Below are 20,674 nucleotides of genomic sequence, written 5' to 3' on the forward strand. Positions count from 1 at the left end.
TGTAATGGTCAACGAGTGCATTCTATATTTCTCACCCTTACCTTTATAAATTAAATTCGTTCTACTTTGTAGCCAAATGTCTGGTATATTCGTCTTTCTTTTAAAGCTTTTTCCACTGCTTTCACCAGAGCTCCCTTACTTTTTGTCATAGTTCATTATTCAGCCTAACGGAGATCTCGTGTAGGCCTGTGGCTTGGCGCTTAGAAATTTTTCCTTCGGCTTTCTTCCAGTTGAAATTTGTCAGCACCAGCTCCTTTTCCATCAGGTACTCTTTTATGCTCTTTTTTTTCTTCAAAAACAACCTCGCCATTGCGTTGGAAAGATCGGCTGCTACATTTCGGATTAATGCCGCTTCCCCTTCCAGTTTGTTTCCGTCTTCGTATAGGATATGTTGTACTGTTGTTTGTTTGCGTTAAATGGGAAGGCATGAGGAGTGAGGAGAAAGTTCATGTCAACAAGGGACTGAGGCAGGGGTGCCCTTTATCCCCGCTGCTTGTGATACATGGTGAGGATGTAGAGGGCGCTAGAAGGAAGTAATATCGGGTTTAGTCTCTCATACAAACAGGCGGGTACAGTAGTAGAGCAGCAGCTTCCGGGTTTATCTTAGGCGGACGACATTGGGTTGCTAGCTAACAAGCAGAGTGATTTGCAACGTCTGGCTAATATCTGTGGACAGGAAGGCGACAATTTTGGTTTGAAATTCAGTGTTGGAAAATCAGGTGTTATGGTATTCAATGAAAACAGTGAACAGACAGTGGAGATACAGGGCCAGGAAATACCTCGGGTAAGAGAATATAAATACCTTGGTATATGTATAAACGAAGGCAATAGATATATGGAAGCACAGGAAAAAACAATAACAGTAAAGGGGAAGAGAAATTCAGCCATAATGAAGCACAGAGCGCTATGGGGATACAATAGGTACGAGGTCCTCCGAGGTATGTGGAAAGTTGTAATGGTTCCAAAACTTACTTTTGGAAATGCGGTTGTTTGCTTTAAATTCGGGGTACAATCAGGACTCGACGGGAAACAAAGGTCAGTGGGTCGCCTCGCGTTGGGCGCTCACGGGAAGATTGGAAATGAAGCTGTGCAGGGTGATATGGGCTGGACTAGTTTTGAAGGGAGGGAAGCTCGCAGCAAAATTGAGTATGAATAATGGCTGAGGAATATGGAAGAAAGTCAATGGGCTTGCAGACTGTTCAGCTATCTGTACAGCAAAAACATTGATTGACAGTGGAGGACAAGAACTAGAAAGCTTACCACCAAGTATGCGGCCTGTACGTTGGACAACACAGCAACAAAGAAGGTCAAGCGGAAAGTCAGAGAGGCTGAAGTAATATCATGGGTGGCGGCAATGGAAAAGAAACCTGCCATGAGTAACTACTTAAGTGAAAAAAACGAAATCAGGATAAAACCATTAATGATAACTCAAAGGGAAGCTCATTACTTTTCGAAGCGAGATCGGGCTGCCGTAGAACACGGACCTATAAAGCGAAATATAAGAAGGAAGAAGAAGCATGTGCTTGCTGCGGTAAAGCTAGGAAAACTATGGAGCATGTTTTATTAGAATGTGAAGATGTCTACCCAGCGGTCGATTTAGGCACAACACGCCTCATTCAAGCCCTTGGGTTCAGCGGGAGCAGTGGTAAAGCAAACATGCCCGCAATAGGCATTAGTAAGAGGCGATTGGAGGATTGGTGGAAGAAAAGCAGGGAAACGAAAAAGACGGAGACGTACAAAAGCACAGTTCACCATAGGGGCTCAGAAAATTTGGTTGTGGTAGTTCATAGTGTTTTTTTTTTTTATTGTTTAACCTAGGTAGGACATTAGGCAGTATAATAGCAAGAGCTTGGTGGTGCAACCCACCACCCCGTTCCAAAGGGGACGCTCATAACATCCATCCATCCGTCCAGCGTACTGAAGAAATGGAAGGAATGCGCTCTTAAAAAAGTTACAAATGACCCGCGTTGTTTGAAGTCTCTCGTCACCCGACATACTGTGCCGAGCGTTCGAAGAGCACGCTGCCTCGTCTGTTGAGCGTGGGGCGGGAAACTCAGAGAGATATCGAAGTACACTCCAAGGTCCTTCGTTCCCTTAGTTCTTGGCAGGAGAACATCTTAAACGCTATAGGGAAATAAAGTCATGTTAGTCTTCCGCGGGAAGCTTACAACTTTCGTCTTTCGTTTTTGATGCATTTATGACCAGCTTGTTTTCAGCGCACCACGACGCAAAATTTGCAATCTCCTTCTGAAGAGCGGCGCAATCATTAACGTTTTTTACCACTTCCCAAAGTTTCGCGTCATCAGCATGTAACAAAATTGAAGAATTTTGAATGAGTGCCGAAAGAACGTCGTTAATTAACAGCGAGAAAAGGGCCCAGGACAGACCCTTGAGGAACTCCACTTGTAACCGCATAAAGTTCTGTCAACTGACCATTTACGCTAACGAAGCAGTACCGGTGGCGCAGGTAGCTTTTTATCGGCACTGTGACCGAGTGGTGCAGATCAAGTTGTGTGAACTTTTGAAGGAGTATTTTGGGGCGTACGATATCAAACGCCTTACTTAGGTGAAAATAAATGACATCCAGCTGTCCTTTTTTATACACAGCTTGAGAGGCATGCATCATGAATCTAACGAGGTTGGTAGTTGTGGAGCGTCCCGATATGAATCCATGCTGCTCAGGAATGATAGCATTTTCAATAGGGGATGAAACTACTGAGTGCAGAGTTGACTCAAATAATGTAGACGCTGTGCATAGGAAATAAATAGGCCTGTAATTACTCGCAGCAGTTTTTACCCCCTACATAAAGACGGCAACAAGCAGCGCAGTTTTCCAAGCCTTTGGGAATGTGTTCATCTTTCAATAATAATAATAATAATAATAATAATAATAATAATAATAATAATAATAATAATAATAATAATAATAATAATGTACAATAGTAGCATATACTTAGCAGACAGCCTTAGATTGTCCAAATAACCAATAAGTACAACATTGCCCAGTTTTACCAAAGCGACGCACTTTCTAGCGATGATACCTTACATAACAGAAACGTCTCTACATATAAAAAATGCAAATGACCTTACTTACAGTTTTCAGAGGTCGTTAGAACAAAAAAAGGTAAAAGGAAAATTGGATAGGCTTCTTGTGAATGTTGCAGACGGTGTATGGGTATTACAGGGTACAGAAATGACGTAATCAAATGCACAAGTGGGTTTGCACAACATGGGTTTGCAGGAACAATCTCGGCAATGAATGCCCAAATGACCCGAGATTACCCTAGGGACGTTATATTGATGCTCTTTTATTCACTCATTGATGCATCTGCCGGTTTGACCAACATACGTTCTGCCGCACGAAAGTGGAATGGCTTAGACAACGTTATGAGGGCAGGTTTCAAGTTGTTAGCGATGTTAAATAGAACGTGCCTGCCTTTTGTTATTCTATCAAGTAACCTGTTTGCATGGCTTCTGTAGACGCTCAGCGGCTGAGAAAATCACGTCCACCCCCGACTTTGCCGCTATTCTTCTGAGATTAGGTGAAATGCAATGAATGTGTGGTACCACAGAAACTTTCTTTGCTCTAGCAGTGACACTGCTTCCCTTCCATAAGTTTTTACACTTCCTGCTTAAGCCCTCCACGGCAGAGCGGCGATGCGGTATACGCATCGGGTGACCAGAATATGCCAGGCGCTTGGCCTGATCTCTGAAACTGGCTTCCACTTTGGTGGTCGCATGACTTCATCAGAGAATTATTGAAACACGATGTTACTACTGCGCGTTTTACGAGTTTTGAACGAGCGGAATGAAATATTAGGACTGGCTTATTGCCTCTCGGCTGATAACTTCAGCAGGCCTTTTGTGTCGAAAAGTACAATCCCAAGTCTCAAAACCATATGAAATCGCCTATGAGGACTTCATATGTCAACGACAAAGGGGACAGCACTTCAGTGAACGAGGTTTCGTTTTTTGAAACCAGTGAGTCAAAATTGTGCGATTCGTTATTCAAAATGATTAAAAAAATTGTCGGCAGATCTGAACACTTTCATGACATTGCGGTTATTTTTCAGGCGTTCATCAAGAACCTGGTCACGGTTAGCTAGATATAAGTCACTTAAGCAGGGCGCAATACATCACGCAATGCATATGCCATCTTTTTGTTTGACAACATTGCCCTTCCAAGTCACGTAAGTCGAGTTAACATAAGAACGAAGAAGTTCTAAAAATCTGTCGCAAGTCAAACCAGAAACGTTTTGAAATCGAACTGCTCCAAACTTGTCAATGCAGTCGGTTACACATTTCATCACGTCATTCTGCTGGAGAGAATACTAATGGTCCCTTAAGTCAATAGAAAAAGCGAAAAGGTTCCTCTCTTGCCAGTCTTTAAAGAATTCCACCACTTGTTCAGACTTAGTTAACAAAAATGGGCTGTCAATTGGCAAGAGCTTTAAGTACTTTTGTAAAATGGTCGCTAGATGTTTCTGGCAGCTTGCATTCTCTGACACTATCACTCGGAGGGGACATTCCGGCTTGTGTGCTTTTGCTGAAAAAAACAAATCAAGGTCCCCCTTTGTGCTTTTTTCGATAGACCGGGATAAGCCATCTATTTTGAAGCTTTTGCATAGCTTCTTTGCTTCATTTTGTACTTTCTTAAGTGTTATATCCTCGTGGACCCACAAAGTGGACGCAGTGGCTTCACGAGCCTTTCAATTCTATATAGCCCTGTTCATCACCACGAAACCACCCTCCTTATCCGCAGAGATAAGTGTAAGCGCATTGTCTTTCATGAACTTAACAGTCTTATTCAAGGAGAACCTTTCGCGAAGGGGACGAGACCACGTTAGCACATCCACTACCTCTGAGACACACCTTTCCGACTCGGCTTCAGGTACTCGCTTTGATACTTGTATCATTGCGAACAGATCGGGAGCAGACTTCTTTGGCTGAGTCGCGAACTGCGGCCCGCATTTTAGTACTTGCTGTACCTTGTCCGGCAGCGCCACGTCATCGACGATGTGGCGTCACACCATCGCTTGTGGCCAAGGCGCATTCCTTTCTTTCCGTATTTCCCAACTAAGAATAATTTTTGTAAGACTTGTAACTTGGTCAAATTTTGATATTGTTATTCTTTATTCTTTTGCCCTCCCTCCTTCAACAGACCCCCCGAGCAAAATTTCTGGCTACGCCACTCACTGGAATGACCAAACGTTGTCAACTGTCAGAGCACAACTGCGATCCTGGTCAAGAAATTACTGTTACATTGAGCAACGTTTTATGTGTCATCTGCCTGCATATGTCACCTAAGTGAGTCACTGAAGTGATGTGAGGTCCATGCATACATGACAAACGCAACGTCATACCTTTGAGGCCTATGAGGCTACTCCGTATGGGCTCAATATCGACAACCAGTGGCGGCCGGTCAGTGAACAGGCTAGCTTTCTTGACAAAGCATTCTTTGATGACGTCCATGTCGCTAATGACCACCTTGGGCGTTTCGCCCTCGTAAAATCCGTAGACCTTGCCATAGAGGTGTTCCCACTCCTCCATGACCTGCGTCAACAGAATAGATGCAGCTGCCTTGAATTTTATTTCAGAATTTTTTATCAGCGCTATCACGGTGAAGTAATGAAGAATTTAGGTGATGCGCAGATTGAGTGTCAACAATGTTGTTTTACCACAGCCATCTGTTTATCACCAATGTATGTGGTGCCTGTATTATTTTGTTCCTGAAGTCCCGTGGAGGCAACCAAGCTCCGATTTTACAGTGAAGCTGCATATTGCTTTAGTTCCATGTGTGTTTAATGTTTGTGCGTCAAGAATAAAAAGGTCAGAGTGGGCCGATCCCGGAGATTTAACTTATATATTAATGACTTAGTAAATATAGATCCTACAGTTGATTTCTTTATATATGCGGATGATAGCACTATACTCTTCTGTGGAAAAGACGCAAACGAACTAATTATCAGGTGTAATGCATTGCTAATGAAACTATCTGATTGGTCACATTCAAATGTGATCAGAATTAACCCCACTAAAACGAAAGCTATTCTTTTCAGAGCCAGAAGCAAACCTTTTCAGTTGGAACATTCAATCACTTATTTAGGCAAACAGATAGAACTAGTTAATGAACACAAAATACTTGAAGTAATATTTTCATGTCATTTGAGTTGGGATGCTCATTTTAATAACCTTCGAAACAAGTTTTCTGCAGTCGCCGGTGTACTATCTCGCTGTAGAGCTTACATGCCGACAAAAGCCAAGCTACAAATTTATCATGCATTGTTCAACTCGCAATTTAATTATTGCAGTTTAGTATGGGCAACCACAACACGAACTAACATAAATAAAATAGTTACATTACAAAAGGCGCTTTTCCGACACATTGCTAATATTGAAGCCCCATCAACAACAAAAATATTGTCACAAACATACCAAATCATATGGGTAGATCGATACTACGAATATCGTCTTTTACAAATATTTTATTTTGCAAGGAAAGAATGGAGAGATTTTCTTACATCACTAGCGACCTTACAGCGCCATGACATACCTGTGCATTTCAGAAACCCTGAACCTTGGCATGTAGCGTGCTTTCGCACCGAGTATAAGTTACAATCTATTAAACACAATTTGCCGAAAATTCTAAATAATCATGTTCACGCTAATAAATTCTCTCGTAAAGAGTTTAAGATGTATTTCGTTAACCTATAACATATATATTCATGTATAACGATGCACATAAATGACCATGTTTTCTTTTTTGCCTTTTTGTTTTATTTGTACAAAAATGTCTTGTTGTTTCTTACATATCCTGTCATAAGTATGTATCTGAGTTTTCAACTTTATGTTTAGTTTATGTTTAGTAAATTTCTGCTTAAGTTTTTTTTGTACCAAAAAGGTTACTGTTATCGCGCGTCCATGTATAACGCCTCCAGGGTCCAGTCAAGCTGCTGAGGGCAGCTTTTAGCCCGGGAGGACGTTTCTAGTCTGTACTAGAAGAAGAATAAGGCCCAAACATTGAAATCTTCCTTACCTCAGTAAGGAAGCCTTCATTGCAGTGAGGCCACCTTATGCCACTCTGAAAGCTTCCTTACTGAGGGGCCCTCGGTGAAGGCTTCCTTGGTGCTTCCTCAGCATAAGGTAGCTCCAAAGCTACCTTCATGCGTCCTTACGCCGCTCCTGGCCCTGAACGAGCGCTTCACCTCAGTGCTTAACCACGTGATGTTTGCTTGCGCAAGCGCGCTGTCGACCACTTGCGGAGAAGCGCGAGCACGGTACGTCTTGCCAGGCATGTTCGTTTCAGTCACGCGTGCGGCCTGAAAGCGTTGCTCGGCGTAGCACGACGCCGGCGTGCCAGCGTTGATGGAGCACATCATGTTTTGCACTGTAATGCGCTACTTTGCTTAACTTTAGTAAACAAAACTAGAAGAAAGCGTCCACGCTTCTTTATATTAGCTCTTAAACTTAAAGATAGTGCGACGATACAACATTCTTTTATAGAATAATGGTGTTTACGTAAAGATTATAAGAGATAATCTCGAACCCAGGCATGCGGCAACCGCTCCTTACGTGAGGACGGGTGAAGGGAGCTTTCAGAGTACGCTTGCTTCCTCCATCGATCCTTCGCTATAAGGAGGCCTCACGTAAGGTTAGGAAGCGCTCGAAGGAAAGGAACGTTTCATTGTTTGGGCCTTAAAGTTAACGAAATGAGTGGTACACTAAGGGCCAAACAATGAAATCTTCCCTACCTCAGTAAGGAAGCCTTCGTTGGGGTGAGGCTACCTTTTGTCACTCTGAAAGCTTCCTTACTGAGGAGCCCTCCGCGAAGGCTTCCTTGGTGCTTCCTCAGCATAAGGTAGCTCCAAAGCTACCTTCATGCGTCCTTACGCCGCTCCTGGCCCTGAACGAGCGCTTCACCTAACTGCTTAACCACGTGACGTTTGCTTGCGCATGCGCGCTGTCGCCCACCTGCGGAGAAGCGCGAGCACGGTACGTCTTGCTACAGTGTGCTGTAGTCTTGCCAGGCATGTTCGTTTCAGTCACGGGTGCGGCATGGAAGCGTTGCTAGGCGTTGCTAGGCGTTGCACGACGCCGGCGTGCCAGTGTTGCTGGAGCACATCATGTTTCGCACTGTAATGCGCTACTTTTTTTAACTTTAGTCAACAAAACTAGAAGAAAGCGTCCACGCTTGTCTATACTAGCTCTTCAGTTTAAAGATTGTGCGGCGATACAACATTTTTTTTTATTGAATAATGGTGTTCGCGTAAAGCTTATAAGAGATAATCTCGAACCCAGGCATGCGGCAAGCGCTCCTTACGTGAGGACGGGTGAAGGGAGCTTTCAGAGTACGCTTGCTTCCTCCGTCGTTCCTTCGCTGTAAGGAGGCCTCACGTAAGGTTAGGAAGCGCTCGAACGAAAGGAACGTTTCATTGTTTAGGCCTAATGCTTTTCCCCCCATTCCACCGTTGTTGGAAAGCACCCGCCGCCTACTTATTCGCTACTCTGAACCTACGGAACCTTATATTTCAGGCGCAAATAGCCAAAGTGCCGAAACTAATCAATACTGAAAAAGCAAGGGATATCCAAAATCAAAACACAGGAAAGGTTTAAAATAGATTTCTATGCAGATAACTAAAGTGACGTCCTGTTACCACACGTATCGAGAAGGCTTTGGAAACGGTAGTCAACCTCTCAAGCATGGAAGGATTATATTTATCCTGGGCAAACAGTCACAGATGGCAGTGATGTTCACGTTCACAGAGTCACAGATGGCAAGGGTTCGCTCTTCTCTGCAAACTCGGAATTCGAGTGGAATGTGTTCAAGCGATGACACACCGCCGCAGTTAAATATTTCTGGAAAGGCCAATGGTCCTACAGTTCACAGCGACCATATTTGACTCAATTGGTGGAACTAATTTCGGAACACACTAAAAGTAACGCCACTCAGATCTCACATGCGACGCACGTAATATTTTATAGGTACTATATAAGCAGCGCTGTTCACAGCTTCATGCACAATTCCAGGACTAAGAACGCGGGTGGCCTAACGCAAGAGAAAAAAACGCCAGCCGACCGTTCTCGAAAGTTCGTAGCTCACTTTGTCTTAAACGAATATTTTTCGATAATTTTCACGTATTTTCACATTAAGAGGAAGCTTTAGTTCGGGGGCTCCTATCGAAATGAATCGAACGCCTCTACTAGGAACGTCCTCACAAGAAAAATGACCTGTATAACGAAGGATTGATTACGTCCCGGCCGTATTTCGGTGTTTCACGTATTGCGAAAGCCTCGACAACGAAGACCACTACAACGAATTTGCCTGTATAACGAACGAATTTAGGAATCCTTGATGGCTGAGTCATTGTTGTACGACAAATTTCACGTGGCGGTACCGGTACTGCCCTCCCCAGACGCCACTGAACTACGCTCTGCACTAGAGCTGACGGCAGCGCACTTGACTAGCGCGCCTATGTCATCGAGCGTTACCGTCCTACCGCACTACTCTGGGAATCGGTCAATTTGTACGCTACTTGTAAAATAGCAGTTGGTGTGGCGGCAGACGAATACGTCGCAGTTGATCACGGCGTGACGATGCCACCGCAAGTGGCGACTGGTGACGTCTTCAAAGATATCTAAATTAAGCTAATGTCAACAAAAGCAACAGTGATGAAGAGCCTGTAAACCATGCAAGAATTTCGACAGCGAGGAAGTCGGTAACGGGATTTGACGATGCTTCTTTGCCTTGCGTGGCTTCCGCGTTTCGTCGCAGAGCATGACGCGTGAACTTGGGGGCAATAAGGTCGGCTGCAGTCGCACCTTTCGTCAGACTAAGTGTGCACAAAGCGTTTGCGACGTATTACCCTAAGCGCCTCTTCGCTTCATGTTAAATATACGTGTTCTCGGGTTGAACGTGCTTAGCCTGCTCTATATTGCGCAGTATGGTGCGGGGTGTTTACAACGAAGTGACCTGTATAACGAATGATTTTGCAGGTCCTAAGCACTTCGTTATAAAGGCTTTTTCATTTGGGAATTGAAGAAACTGTTCTCCTCTGTAATCGTGCACCCATTTCTCGTGTGGTTTGTTGCATCCCAAAAAAGTTAACATCTAGTGACCGTTGGTAGCGAACTTTTTTAGACTGTCTAGTTATCAAATTGTTAAACACTTTAAAATTGCTTAACACTCAAGTACCGAGTTTACAACCCTAACTCAGCAATTATAAACGACATTGTAGTTCTGTTGATTGCGCCTAATATCACGTCTGAAGCGGACAAAGTTAATGTACAAAAAACGCTTCGAAATATAACACTAGTTTGTGATTAAGACTGAAAAAACCCTCGTATACATTGAAAGAATTCCGTGCAAGCTCATCCTATACCAGATTCGTGTGCTTCAGATGCTTTAACAGATATGCACTCTACCAAACTGCGATGTCTATTTTTGGTGCAGAGTTACGGATTTGTAAACTTCGTTCTCCATATTTTTAAAGTTGCTTCTTTATGAAATATTGGTAAAAAATTACAGGCACTAAATCAATACTCTACTTCCTACATTCACTAGAATTTAACATTTTGTCTCAAATGCAACAAAAAAATCATTGATATCGGTACAGCGGTTCTACTATAAAAGCGTTTCTGCATTTAACAAGTATTTGAATAAGGAAATTGGAGTTGGCTTTCAGCTAAAGCGTCCTCTTAAGGACCTAAAAGGACTTGCTGAGAACCTATAGTTGGTGTGTACCTGACATAATTATTGAGCCCGAGCAACACAGACAGCATGAAAGAAAGAATATGGACACTGGACAAACACTTGTCCCGCATGCATCCCTTTTCTTACGCGCTGCGTTTTTTTTTTGCGCTCATTAACCACGCCTTAGGGAAATCTTTTAATTAAGCGATACGTGTGTATGAGGTTCAGTAACCCCAAACAAGAAAAGACAAGGGCAAAATGGCAGTAGGATCTTAAATGTCATTATCGTTCTCATCGTATTCTAGTGATGTGATACCACCGGAAATGACTTTTTTTTGGAGTGTGTTTGCAGAAAAACGTTGCGATAAAAAGGATCCTTACATCACGTCTCAACAGTTGCAGATGGACCAACGTCGGAGATGGGGTCGAAGAAATGCAGGAATTCTTTATAGCTAGATGGACTAGTCCTTATTTCTGGCAGCACTGGCCACGTGTACAATCGATCTGAACGTGGTCACCGTTTGGGTGTTTTTGCTAACTGAAAATTTCGGCCACTCATCCTAAAGTTGGAACATTTCTAGAAAGAAATGTTACTGACGTCACGCTCCAAATTTAGGCTGCTAAGCATGTGTGAGGATTTTTTCAATATGACCTGGCAAATACGACGGAATATACCTGATTTTGCGAAAACACAGGTTTGCACATTTCAGTTAAAGAAGCTCTTTCTCAATAACGGATTCGTCATGTATGACTCCTTCCATTCTTCTACTTTATAATTCTATGTCAGTTGTACGCTACAGCAGGTGACATGTCATTGAATCCACGCAATGTACGGGGCTTTGCTTGCACTGACACTACAAAGGGCTTACGGCACAACTGTCGCTGAGAAAGGTTCGTCGCGCAGAGTCAAGGTAGGGTTAAGTGTACCCCTAATGGTCCTGACACTTTAACTTCTTTAAAATTGTTTAACATTTGTAAGCAGGTCTACCCTCGCTACGGTAGGTTTCTATACAAACAATGAAAACGACACTGTAAGGTGGGTCTTTACGTAGTACTCGAGCACTTTGAGAAACGAGAATTACTCTTGGGGGGAAGAAAGGCTGGTGCGTGTCGTTGAGAGTGTGCCCATATTGTGGCGGACGAGTACGACGTTATGTGTATCGTGTTGGAACATAAACCGCGCTAGGGACGAGACACCGAGGTAGAAGAAGACGGGACGAACGCTGCATTCATCCTGTCTTCTAGCTCCGTGTCTCGTCCCTAGCGCAGTTTCAATTCCCAAATAATGTCTTACCAACTAGCCTCCCAACGCGCTCTCTATGCGTACAGGGCTTGGGTACAAGAGAAATTGCGGAAGCCTCTTCTTTATTTTCCCTTCTTTCGTGGGCGTCTGGGTGTGTGTGGAGGGGGGGGGGGATGTAGGGCTAATGTACTAAAAAAAGTGCGCTCTGGTGATCAGGAGCAGTTTAAGTAAGCTTTGTAGTTTTCTAGTACTCGATGGGCCGTGGCTTCTGACGTTGGCTAATACTTGTTCAGAAAGCAGAAATCACGCCACCCTAATTATTATAGCACTCAAATACCACTGAAAAGCGATACTGCGAGGACGATGTCTCATATATAAACCTCTACTAACTTTCCCAGCATTTATAAAGTGCCCAACTAGTGCAGCATATGATAATCTGATGGGCTTATTAAGCAGCCTATAACCAGTCTCCATTATCCTCTTTCTGACAAGAGGCCATCGACCATCCTTCGCAACAAACAATAATAAATTACTCAATTTTGCCCCATAAGACTTGTGAGCGTTACAGGTGAGCAGTAAGACTTAACTGACGCCTCCGTTAACCTCCATTGAACGTCAATCACATTCAATAGAATGTGCGCAAAGTTAAGCAGGATATTTTTACCGCTCAATGACGCTGAGTAGTTCTTTAAGGGTAAGAGTACCCTTCACTAGTGTGCAATGCTCTCGCATCAATGCAAGTTTACTCCAATGCTACGAAGACCTCCCTCATTGCTAGCGTTCTTGACCAATACATAGTGCGTCACACAGGAAGAAAAGTATAGATATGCGTTGTGTAATCCTTGAGCAAAACGAGAACAATGTAAAAGCGGGAGCCAACGTTTCGACAAGGGGACTTGTCTTTTTGAAGACCTTGGAAAAGGCGAGTCCACCTGTCGAAACGTTGCCTCCCACTTTTACCTTGCTCTCGTTTTGCTCATCGTCTTGAATTTGCACTTCCCGCCTTCCCCGCGCTTACTCTTTATGTAATCCTTGTAACATAAAGTATCATGTTTTAGTTATCAAAATATGACCTAATTATTACGTTGAAGCCGGCGCTCATCTGTAGCTATTTAGCACCGAACGAGCGGAGTGACACGTTTCTACGACTAGCGGCCACAGCGCAGCTCTTATGCTCTGGGCTAAAGCGTAGTACGTCGCATACTTGAAGCGCAAAGAAGCAGAGATAATGCGTAATTTAACGTAACTTTTGGTATACAAGTTGTGGTTGCAATTTGTGAAGTAGTTATTCCGAAGAAAACGTTACAGACAAAGAGCTGCACTGCGACACGCGCGCAGTAGGGCTTCTACGAGCGCGCTATTTCCGTAGCTTCCGCTGCGCTGCCTCTTACGCAATAAATGACGTATAGTGCCGGAGCTTAACCTGAAATCGTTCCTTTGTTACATGACATGCAGGCCACGGGCCAAGGTTGGCTATGTGTCACGTAACACTTCAATCATCACCCGGTGTTTTCCGGCAAATGACCTAAAGTGATATAGTTGATACTCCTGCCTCTTCAAACTTATGAAACGCAAGAAATTATTTTTCAGCAGTGACTGCAAATCAAATATGAAATGAAGAGACCGAAATTTTAAGGCGAGACTGAGGGGGAATATTAAGTTGTAATGGTAAGCGCCGTTCATGAAATACCGAAAGGTTTTTGTTACCGTGAGCGTGAGGCAAAAAAAAAAAAAAAACAAGAAACGAAATTCGGCTAGGCTGTAGTAAGAACGCTGCTGCGGTGGGCCAGCACGCACAGGACGCGAAACGTCTTGTGAACACCTCCTACATACTTCTCAAGGTATGCGACCAAAATTCCGACTTCGCAACCCGACGGCTGACAACGCAGCTGCTGCGGCAACGACATCTTTCTGCTTGCTTTCAACGGGTTCATTTCCTCGGTTGACGGTTAGAGTTCGTTGGTGCGGCTGAAAACATGCGTGTTGAAGACGTCCTTGTGTGTTGTGCTGCACGCGTGCTGCGTCTGTGGCGTCTGCCGTGAATATTCGTTCGCATCGTCATTTCGGACGTCCCGCACGACGCCGAACAAGTGTTGTGTGCCGGTATGCACCGCCCATTTCGACACTCGGAAAAGATGAAAGTTTTTTTTCTTTCCCCAAAGATCAGGACACGCGAACTAAGCGGACGCGTTCCATCCCCCGAAATGATTTCACATCATCTGCGTGTACTAAGGTACAGCTTTCAAATCAGTTGTATTCCTGCTGCTATTTTTCCTCAGCACGCAGCTTTGAATGCAGGTGAATTTAATTCTTGTTCGTGCAGTTGGCAAGCGATACAAAGCGTTTCAAATATATCACATTCGTGACATCACTATTATTTATTATCGCTCCTTTTCTGTTATTATTTTCTGATTGTTCTGTTATTCATCTATGCACATACGCAACTTCTTTTTTTGTTAGTTACTTTGTTACTTACTTTGTTTTGTACTTTGTTAGTTTGTCTTCCACTTTTGCGAATTTCAGTGCTTAAACAATGTTGTATTTACTGATGCATTCTTTTGATGTTGCTGAATATGTTTCCATTGTGATCACCTGTATTTTAACCCCCCTACGATAATGCCGTACAGGCGATGTAGGTATACCGAATAATAAATAAGAAAATGTTTTTCTGAAACGCATAATTTCATTTGTGTAGGTATCGTGGAACAGTAAGCCTATGTAGGCATTCTGTGCTTATCTGTGTAGGTATCTGTGTGGCAGTCCGCCAGTTTGCTAGAAAACTGTGCGGCTAACATACTTTTGAGCATCCTTTGCAACCAGAGGAATGACCTTGCGCGTGTTTCAGAAGAAAAGAGCACGAAGAAAGGAAAGCAGGTACCTTTACTAGAAATTAATATTGGCAATTCACTCTCTCGCAAGACTAAATTGCACATTTCATGCTCTGTGGTTGTTGAAAAAGAATCATTGTGAATTTGGTTTAGTTACTGCTTTTTTTCAGTCAATAATCAATATTTATTTTTGACGAAATAAAATACAGGATGGGCATAAGTACACACTCGGAGGTGCCGAAGTAACGACTGTCGGGGGGACCTCCTAACAAGACATGAAAAGGGGATAGTAGGATCGGGGCAAACAGTGAGTCATATCATATACAATTTCAATGTCATCATCGGAAATAAACGGTAAGAGAGAAAAAACATCTATTAAAAATATCGCTATCATCAATGACTTGTTTGCTTGTGCTATGTGTATTGTGTGCGCCTGACGGCAACTAAAAGCTGTGCTTATAGTGTTCAGTCGAGTGCCCTCATATTTTAACTGTGCATAGTCTGTTTTTTTTTTCTCTGCTCTCCGAATTGATGCAATGTATGTAAACACCACTATGCTCTGGTATAGCATTTAAAAATTGAACGCATTTGGATGTTACTGTGACAAATTCATAACTGAACATCGTGCATTGAAGAATCACTACTTATCTTATTTGTATTGCATATACTTCCGAATGTTCTGGATATGTCCAGATCCTCATTCCCTATGTGAACAGCCTTGTATGTATTACTTAAACAATGAAGTACCTTGAATTGAATCTGATATAGAGGGACATTGGATTTCAGGGGCGCGTTCTTTGGTGCTTAATTTGCACATTGTGCCATTTTCAATACTTTGTTGCACTATGTTGAAGTTATTGTCACTGAAGCATAATGGACAATCGAAAGGAACGCTTCACATTGCGGTTGTGATATGACTGTACTTTAACGAATGGGTTGTTTAATCCGATAGTTAACAATGTCACTGTTAAAAAAAAAAACTCCGAGAACTCCGCCCGGTTTCGATCAAGTAGTGAACGACGCCTCAATGCTGCAAACAGCCTTTCCAGCTTTCATAGTTCAATATCCCAGCACCACTCAGTTACCCTCCGTGCAAGTGTGAATTCTTTTTTTTTTATTGAATGCTAGTGCGGAACACAATTGAGAGACTAAATTGTTTGCAAAGAGAAAAAATAATGTTTGTAAAATATGGCGGTGTCACGCATTCAACGCGTGAGTTGCAACTCACCACGCTCGAACGTGGCGTAGCCTCGTCATCTCACGTGACGCGTTGGCCTGAAAAACCTGTCTAGGAGGTGTTGGTCTTGTGCGTGCTGCAGAAATTTTATGGGCCCTAGGGCACATACAAGGTCGATCCAAATAGCTCCAGAAGCTTCGGGCGAAAAGCGGTTCAGTACAAATTGTCACGGAGATCAGCAAGGGTGTTTACGGGTGCAGCGATTGAAGCGCGACTATGCTTGGAGGGAACAAATATTGGGAATGAAAAAAGCGTCTTTTAATTCAAGCGAGACACCGTTAGATTCATTCAACGAAAATAAAATTCCTGGTGAAATTTATATATTCGTGACGAGTTAAGAAAATACAAGTTTATTTAACTTTATTCTTATTAACAAATACATTTCTTTTTGGCGTCCATCGTTACAAGGGGCGTTAACGCCGCTATCACTCGCAATGCAATGCACTTCTTGAAATGTACAGAAAGGCGCGCTCGTAAAGTTCACCTGTTGAAATACAGCCCCTCACACGTTGTGCTTTTTTGCTTGTCGAAGTATGTGTAAATTTGGTGACTCAAGTAGCTTCATCGCTTCTTAACATGTTCAGTCAAAAGTAGTGAGTTACGACCGTCAGATAATTGTGTAGTTGTTTTCGTGCGACTGCGCTGGGTGACGGGCTTGGCATCCGACAATAGCATGAGCACTCTACACCTAAAGCTTTCGTCGGCCTGCAAAGAAAGTGTGTTCTGTGCAGGGGTGCGATTTTGACAACCGTACGGCTGGCTTTTTCGTTCATCGCTTTCCGCGCTGATAGCTCGAAACGCCCATCAAGTAGAATTGCGGTGCATTTGAATATATAGCTCTAAAAACAAATAAAACAAATTTCGCGCCTTCGAAAACAAAATGACATCAGTTCTGTTTTCAACAGATATGGCGTCAGATTATGTTTCCTTCCGCCGGAAGTGTTCCCTCCAAATACAGATGGCGCTAAGGCCCATGAACCGCCGATGAACCGCCATATTTTGAACGTACGGGCTCCTACGGAAGCTTCACTACCAGGTATACTTACCTTGGCACATAACTAACGTAAAAAAAATACGTAACTAACATTTATTGATGCATTATACAACCTAATTTTGCAGTCGTGCTCGTTCCCTATTCGCAGTGGGCCCGCTATGTTTGAAGAGGGTGTTAGACACTAGGCTGAAATGAGCCCCCGACTGGTGGCGCCATAGACTGCCCTGTGCCGCTAGAGCGCCTCGCACTCTCCTTCATTTGCCACAATCTCCTGCGCATGCGCTCCCTACAGCGACAAACATGTTCCGCCGTGATCGGACGGGTTGGATTGGGAGGAGGGGGGGGGGTGGCGTAGCCTAGCAAGCGTGAAAGTTATGTAACAAATCGCTTCCCTTGTAAGCCGTATAACTATTAAGTGACAACAGTTGGTCAGATTGTAATTTCTATGGCAGAGCGAACGCGACCACTCCCGCTGCGATCGACAAACGTACTGCCGAGCTGCGCCTCTTCGAACGCCGCGCGTGAGACTGAACTTAGCTCCAATCGCTCCATGCGGGGCGCGACAATGGCGCTGTCTGCTCACGCGACGCATGCATGATCGATTAATGGCTTCTTTCTTCTGCACGATGCCAAAGTAAGGTGAGCGGGCAACACGCTTGCGAAGATATAAGCGATAATAGCGTTGCGTGTTTTCGTTACTTGCGGTGTCAGCAAGCTACCCTCTATGTTGCTAACGGAAATAAATGCCGTTTCGCGTGAGGAAGAGAAAAAGAGAGGACACGCGATAATGAATAACGGGTTCCGACACCCCCTATGAAGTGCCAGCGCCAGAGTGTCATGACGTCATGGATTTTGATGGTGTCTGCCCCCTCCTAGTTAATATTTCTATATCAAGGAAGATGAATTACATTCCAAATGAACCAATGACTCAAGGTAGTAAGGTTTGAGAACATGCGTGAAAACGACCTGAATACATGAAACCCGAAAATACGTGACACCACAGTGAAGTATCGGTGCCGCATGCGGTTAAGGCACCCAATTCAAGAAAGTCCTGCCTTGATATCTTCTACTTGTAAAAAATAATTTTCGGACAACCCGCAAGTTGGAGAGAAGTAATTAATAAAGGGAAAACGGGACATTCACCCAAACGTAGCGATGTGCTAGAACGGAGACCCATACGGATCCCTCGAAAGAAAGGCTTCGCAGTTGAAGAAAAATTCGTCCTACTCCGCGGCTCGAATCCTGGGCAATCGCCTTTCCGGGGCAGGCGCTCTACCATCTGAGCAAACCAGGCGGCTAGCACATGGCAGGCGAAGTCGAATGTATCAACAACTCATTAGCAAAGGCAAGAGTTTGACGTAATAGTTCTGCGGAAACCCGCAAGGTGGAGAGAAGTAATTAATAAAGGGAAAATTGGACATCCACCTAAACGTAGCGAAGTGCTACAACGGAAACCTATACAGGTTCCTCGAAAGAAAAGCTTCGCAGTTGAAGAAAAATTCGTACTGCAGCGGGACCCGAACCCAGGACCACCGCCTTTCCGTGGCAGCCGCTCTACCATCTGAAGCAAGGTTTGGGTACGGGCTAGTTGGTATTCCATGGTATCAGTCGTCACTTAATTACAGCGCATACATAGACGAGGGACAAAAACGGACGACGAAGACAAGCGCTGACTTCCAACTGATTTTTATTATGAGAAACATACACATATATACTAGGACACTAAGACACAAACGTAGCTAAGTGCTATACCTTTGTATTATATCGGCATGCCTTTGTGCAGTGCGGAAGAAAAAAGAAGGCATATACCTTGATGCGATCTTTCTTGAATTCCTTCCAGTTTCCCAAAAAGAGCTCCGGTTCCGGGCCAGGAATGCCGTATCGTTTGAGCAGACCTTGCTTGCGGCGCCTCATGGCAGCCCACACGGCGAATGCCGCGATGGCGAGTGCCGCTGCCAGATTCACAGCGTCCGCGTACTCCATAAGCTGAGGGGGTCTGCATCGTTCGCGCAAAAGAACACCGAAAGGCTTCACCGTAAGTTGCCTGACGGCGCATTTCTCGCAATAGTGTTTCATATTAGGAGTACATCTGTTGTTCTATTTGGTGAAAGACGGTAATTAGAAGAGGGGCACAAATAACACACACCCACACACACACACACCCACGCACACACGCACGCATACGAAGTATAGGCAGTTTGCGCGAGCGTTCGTCCTGTCTACATTTCATCTATGTGCGTTTCTTAATTTTGCAACCCACTTCTAATAGTTGCCGTTTATGCTGCCGCGCCTACATTGACTGACTCCTTTAAGGTGACTGTGTTTCAGAACCAGCTCGTTCAAGCCTTCCCAAAGCTCTGGCGACGTTCATTAGCGAGCTGCATGAGGCCTAGGCTAATATTTTAACTGGCTATTCTTCCTGCCTGGTCATACTCTTAGAGAACTTCCCTATCATTACATAGACCGGTGCTTTTACTGAGGTAAAGCTTTCTACTCAGTGCCATCAATCTTTAAACATGCCCCTATGCTTCCATTTCACACCGCTATTGACGAGACCCACAAGAATTACGCGATTCGTCTAATACGCTGGATTAAACGTGTTTTTTTTTTTCAGGCACGCAGAACTCATATCTACTGTAAACTACGTTTCAGGGCTTCGTGAGTATTCGCTCCTCTATTCCAATATCAGCATTTCCACTCTGCGTGTTCAACATGAAAGAAATATTGTGATTACAAAAGGACAAATCTCCCCCTAATAACGAAAATGGGAGCGAATTTTTAGGTCTTTACTTTCATAATTTCGACCTTCGGTATGTTCAAGAAAAGTGGAAACTACTTATAGCCGAAGCAAATGAACTCATTGAAGCGTGTATATGCCTCTTTCAAGCGAATAGCATCTCACAGAAGTGCGCCATGGCTCATTAATACCTTTAAGCCAGCTCTGTTATAAAAGGGAGCGATTCTTTTGAGCAGCGAAGCTGAACAGCACTACTGAACACTGGGAGGAGTGCTTTAAAGCTGAGAATGAGTACCCTTGCGCTGTTCGTGTAGATAGGCAGTCTTTCTATAACCTTACGATACGTAACTTACACAAAGCCCAAGGAAATTATTCAGTATTGTAAAAGGTTAACAGAGCCATGTGGTTTCCTAGAACGATGACTCAGCTAAACGCCGGATCATTGCCCTTCCATATTTAGCACTGTTTTCTCTAACAAATTTTGCTGTGATCACCTCAATGATTATTGCGCCGTTTTTGTTGGAATTTTCCTCCGATGTCAGTGTTATGATACATTGTGCCGAAATTGTTCAACTAACTGACTTCTTGAAACTGTCGTCTTCTTGTGGCGTTGATATGAATTAACTAGAAGTTTTTAAAACAAACGAATGTGTATTCTAAGCTAGAACATGCTAAGATTTTTCTGCAATCACTTAACCATAGTTCCTTGCCATCAGGCTGGAAGATTGCCAAGTAGGTTCCAGTTCATAAATCCGGTAATATGCATTCGCCTTCTAACTACCGGCACATAACTACCACACGATAACTACCAACTTAACTACCACAGGAACATTCCCTGTAAAAGTATGGAGCATGTATCACATACGAAAATTTCCGAGTTTTTAGACTCAAATAATAAACTTGCTTTTGACTGCTCGAGACGGCTTCCCGCGATCGTATTCATTT

General features: G+C 43.7%; 1 protein-coding gene across 1 annotated transcript in view; it reads right to left on the reverse strand.

Moving 5' to 3' along the window:
- LOC126522529 (cytochrome P450 3A21-like) overlaps positions 1-18,975 on the reverse strand; it is a 38,290-nt gene extending 19,315 nt beyond the window's left edge. Inside the window, exons 1-2 of the mRNA XM_055066655.2 lie at positions 18,802-18,975; positions 5,364-5,553 (exon numbers count right to left, since the gene is read on the reverse strand). Of these exons, the coding sequence (XP_054922630.2) occupies positions 5,364-5,553; positions 18,802-18,975 (364 nt within the window). The remainder of the gene's footprint in view (positions 1-5,363; positions 5,554-18,801) is intronic.
- Between the last annotated feature and the right edge of the window lie 1,699 nt (positions 18,976-20,674).

Source organism: Dermacentor andersoni, chromosome 6 (genome assembly GCF_023375885.2).
Source record: "Dermacentor andersoni chromosome 6, qqDerAnde1_hic_scaffold, whole genome shotgun sequence".
Lineage (NCBI taxonomy): Eukaryota > Metazoa > Arthropoda > Arachnida > Ixodida > Ixodidae > Dermacentor > Dermacentor andersoni.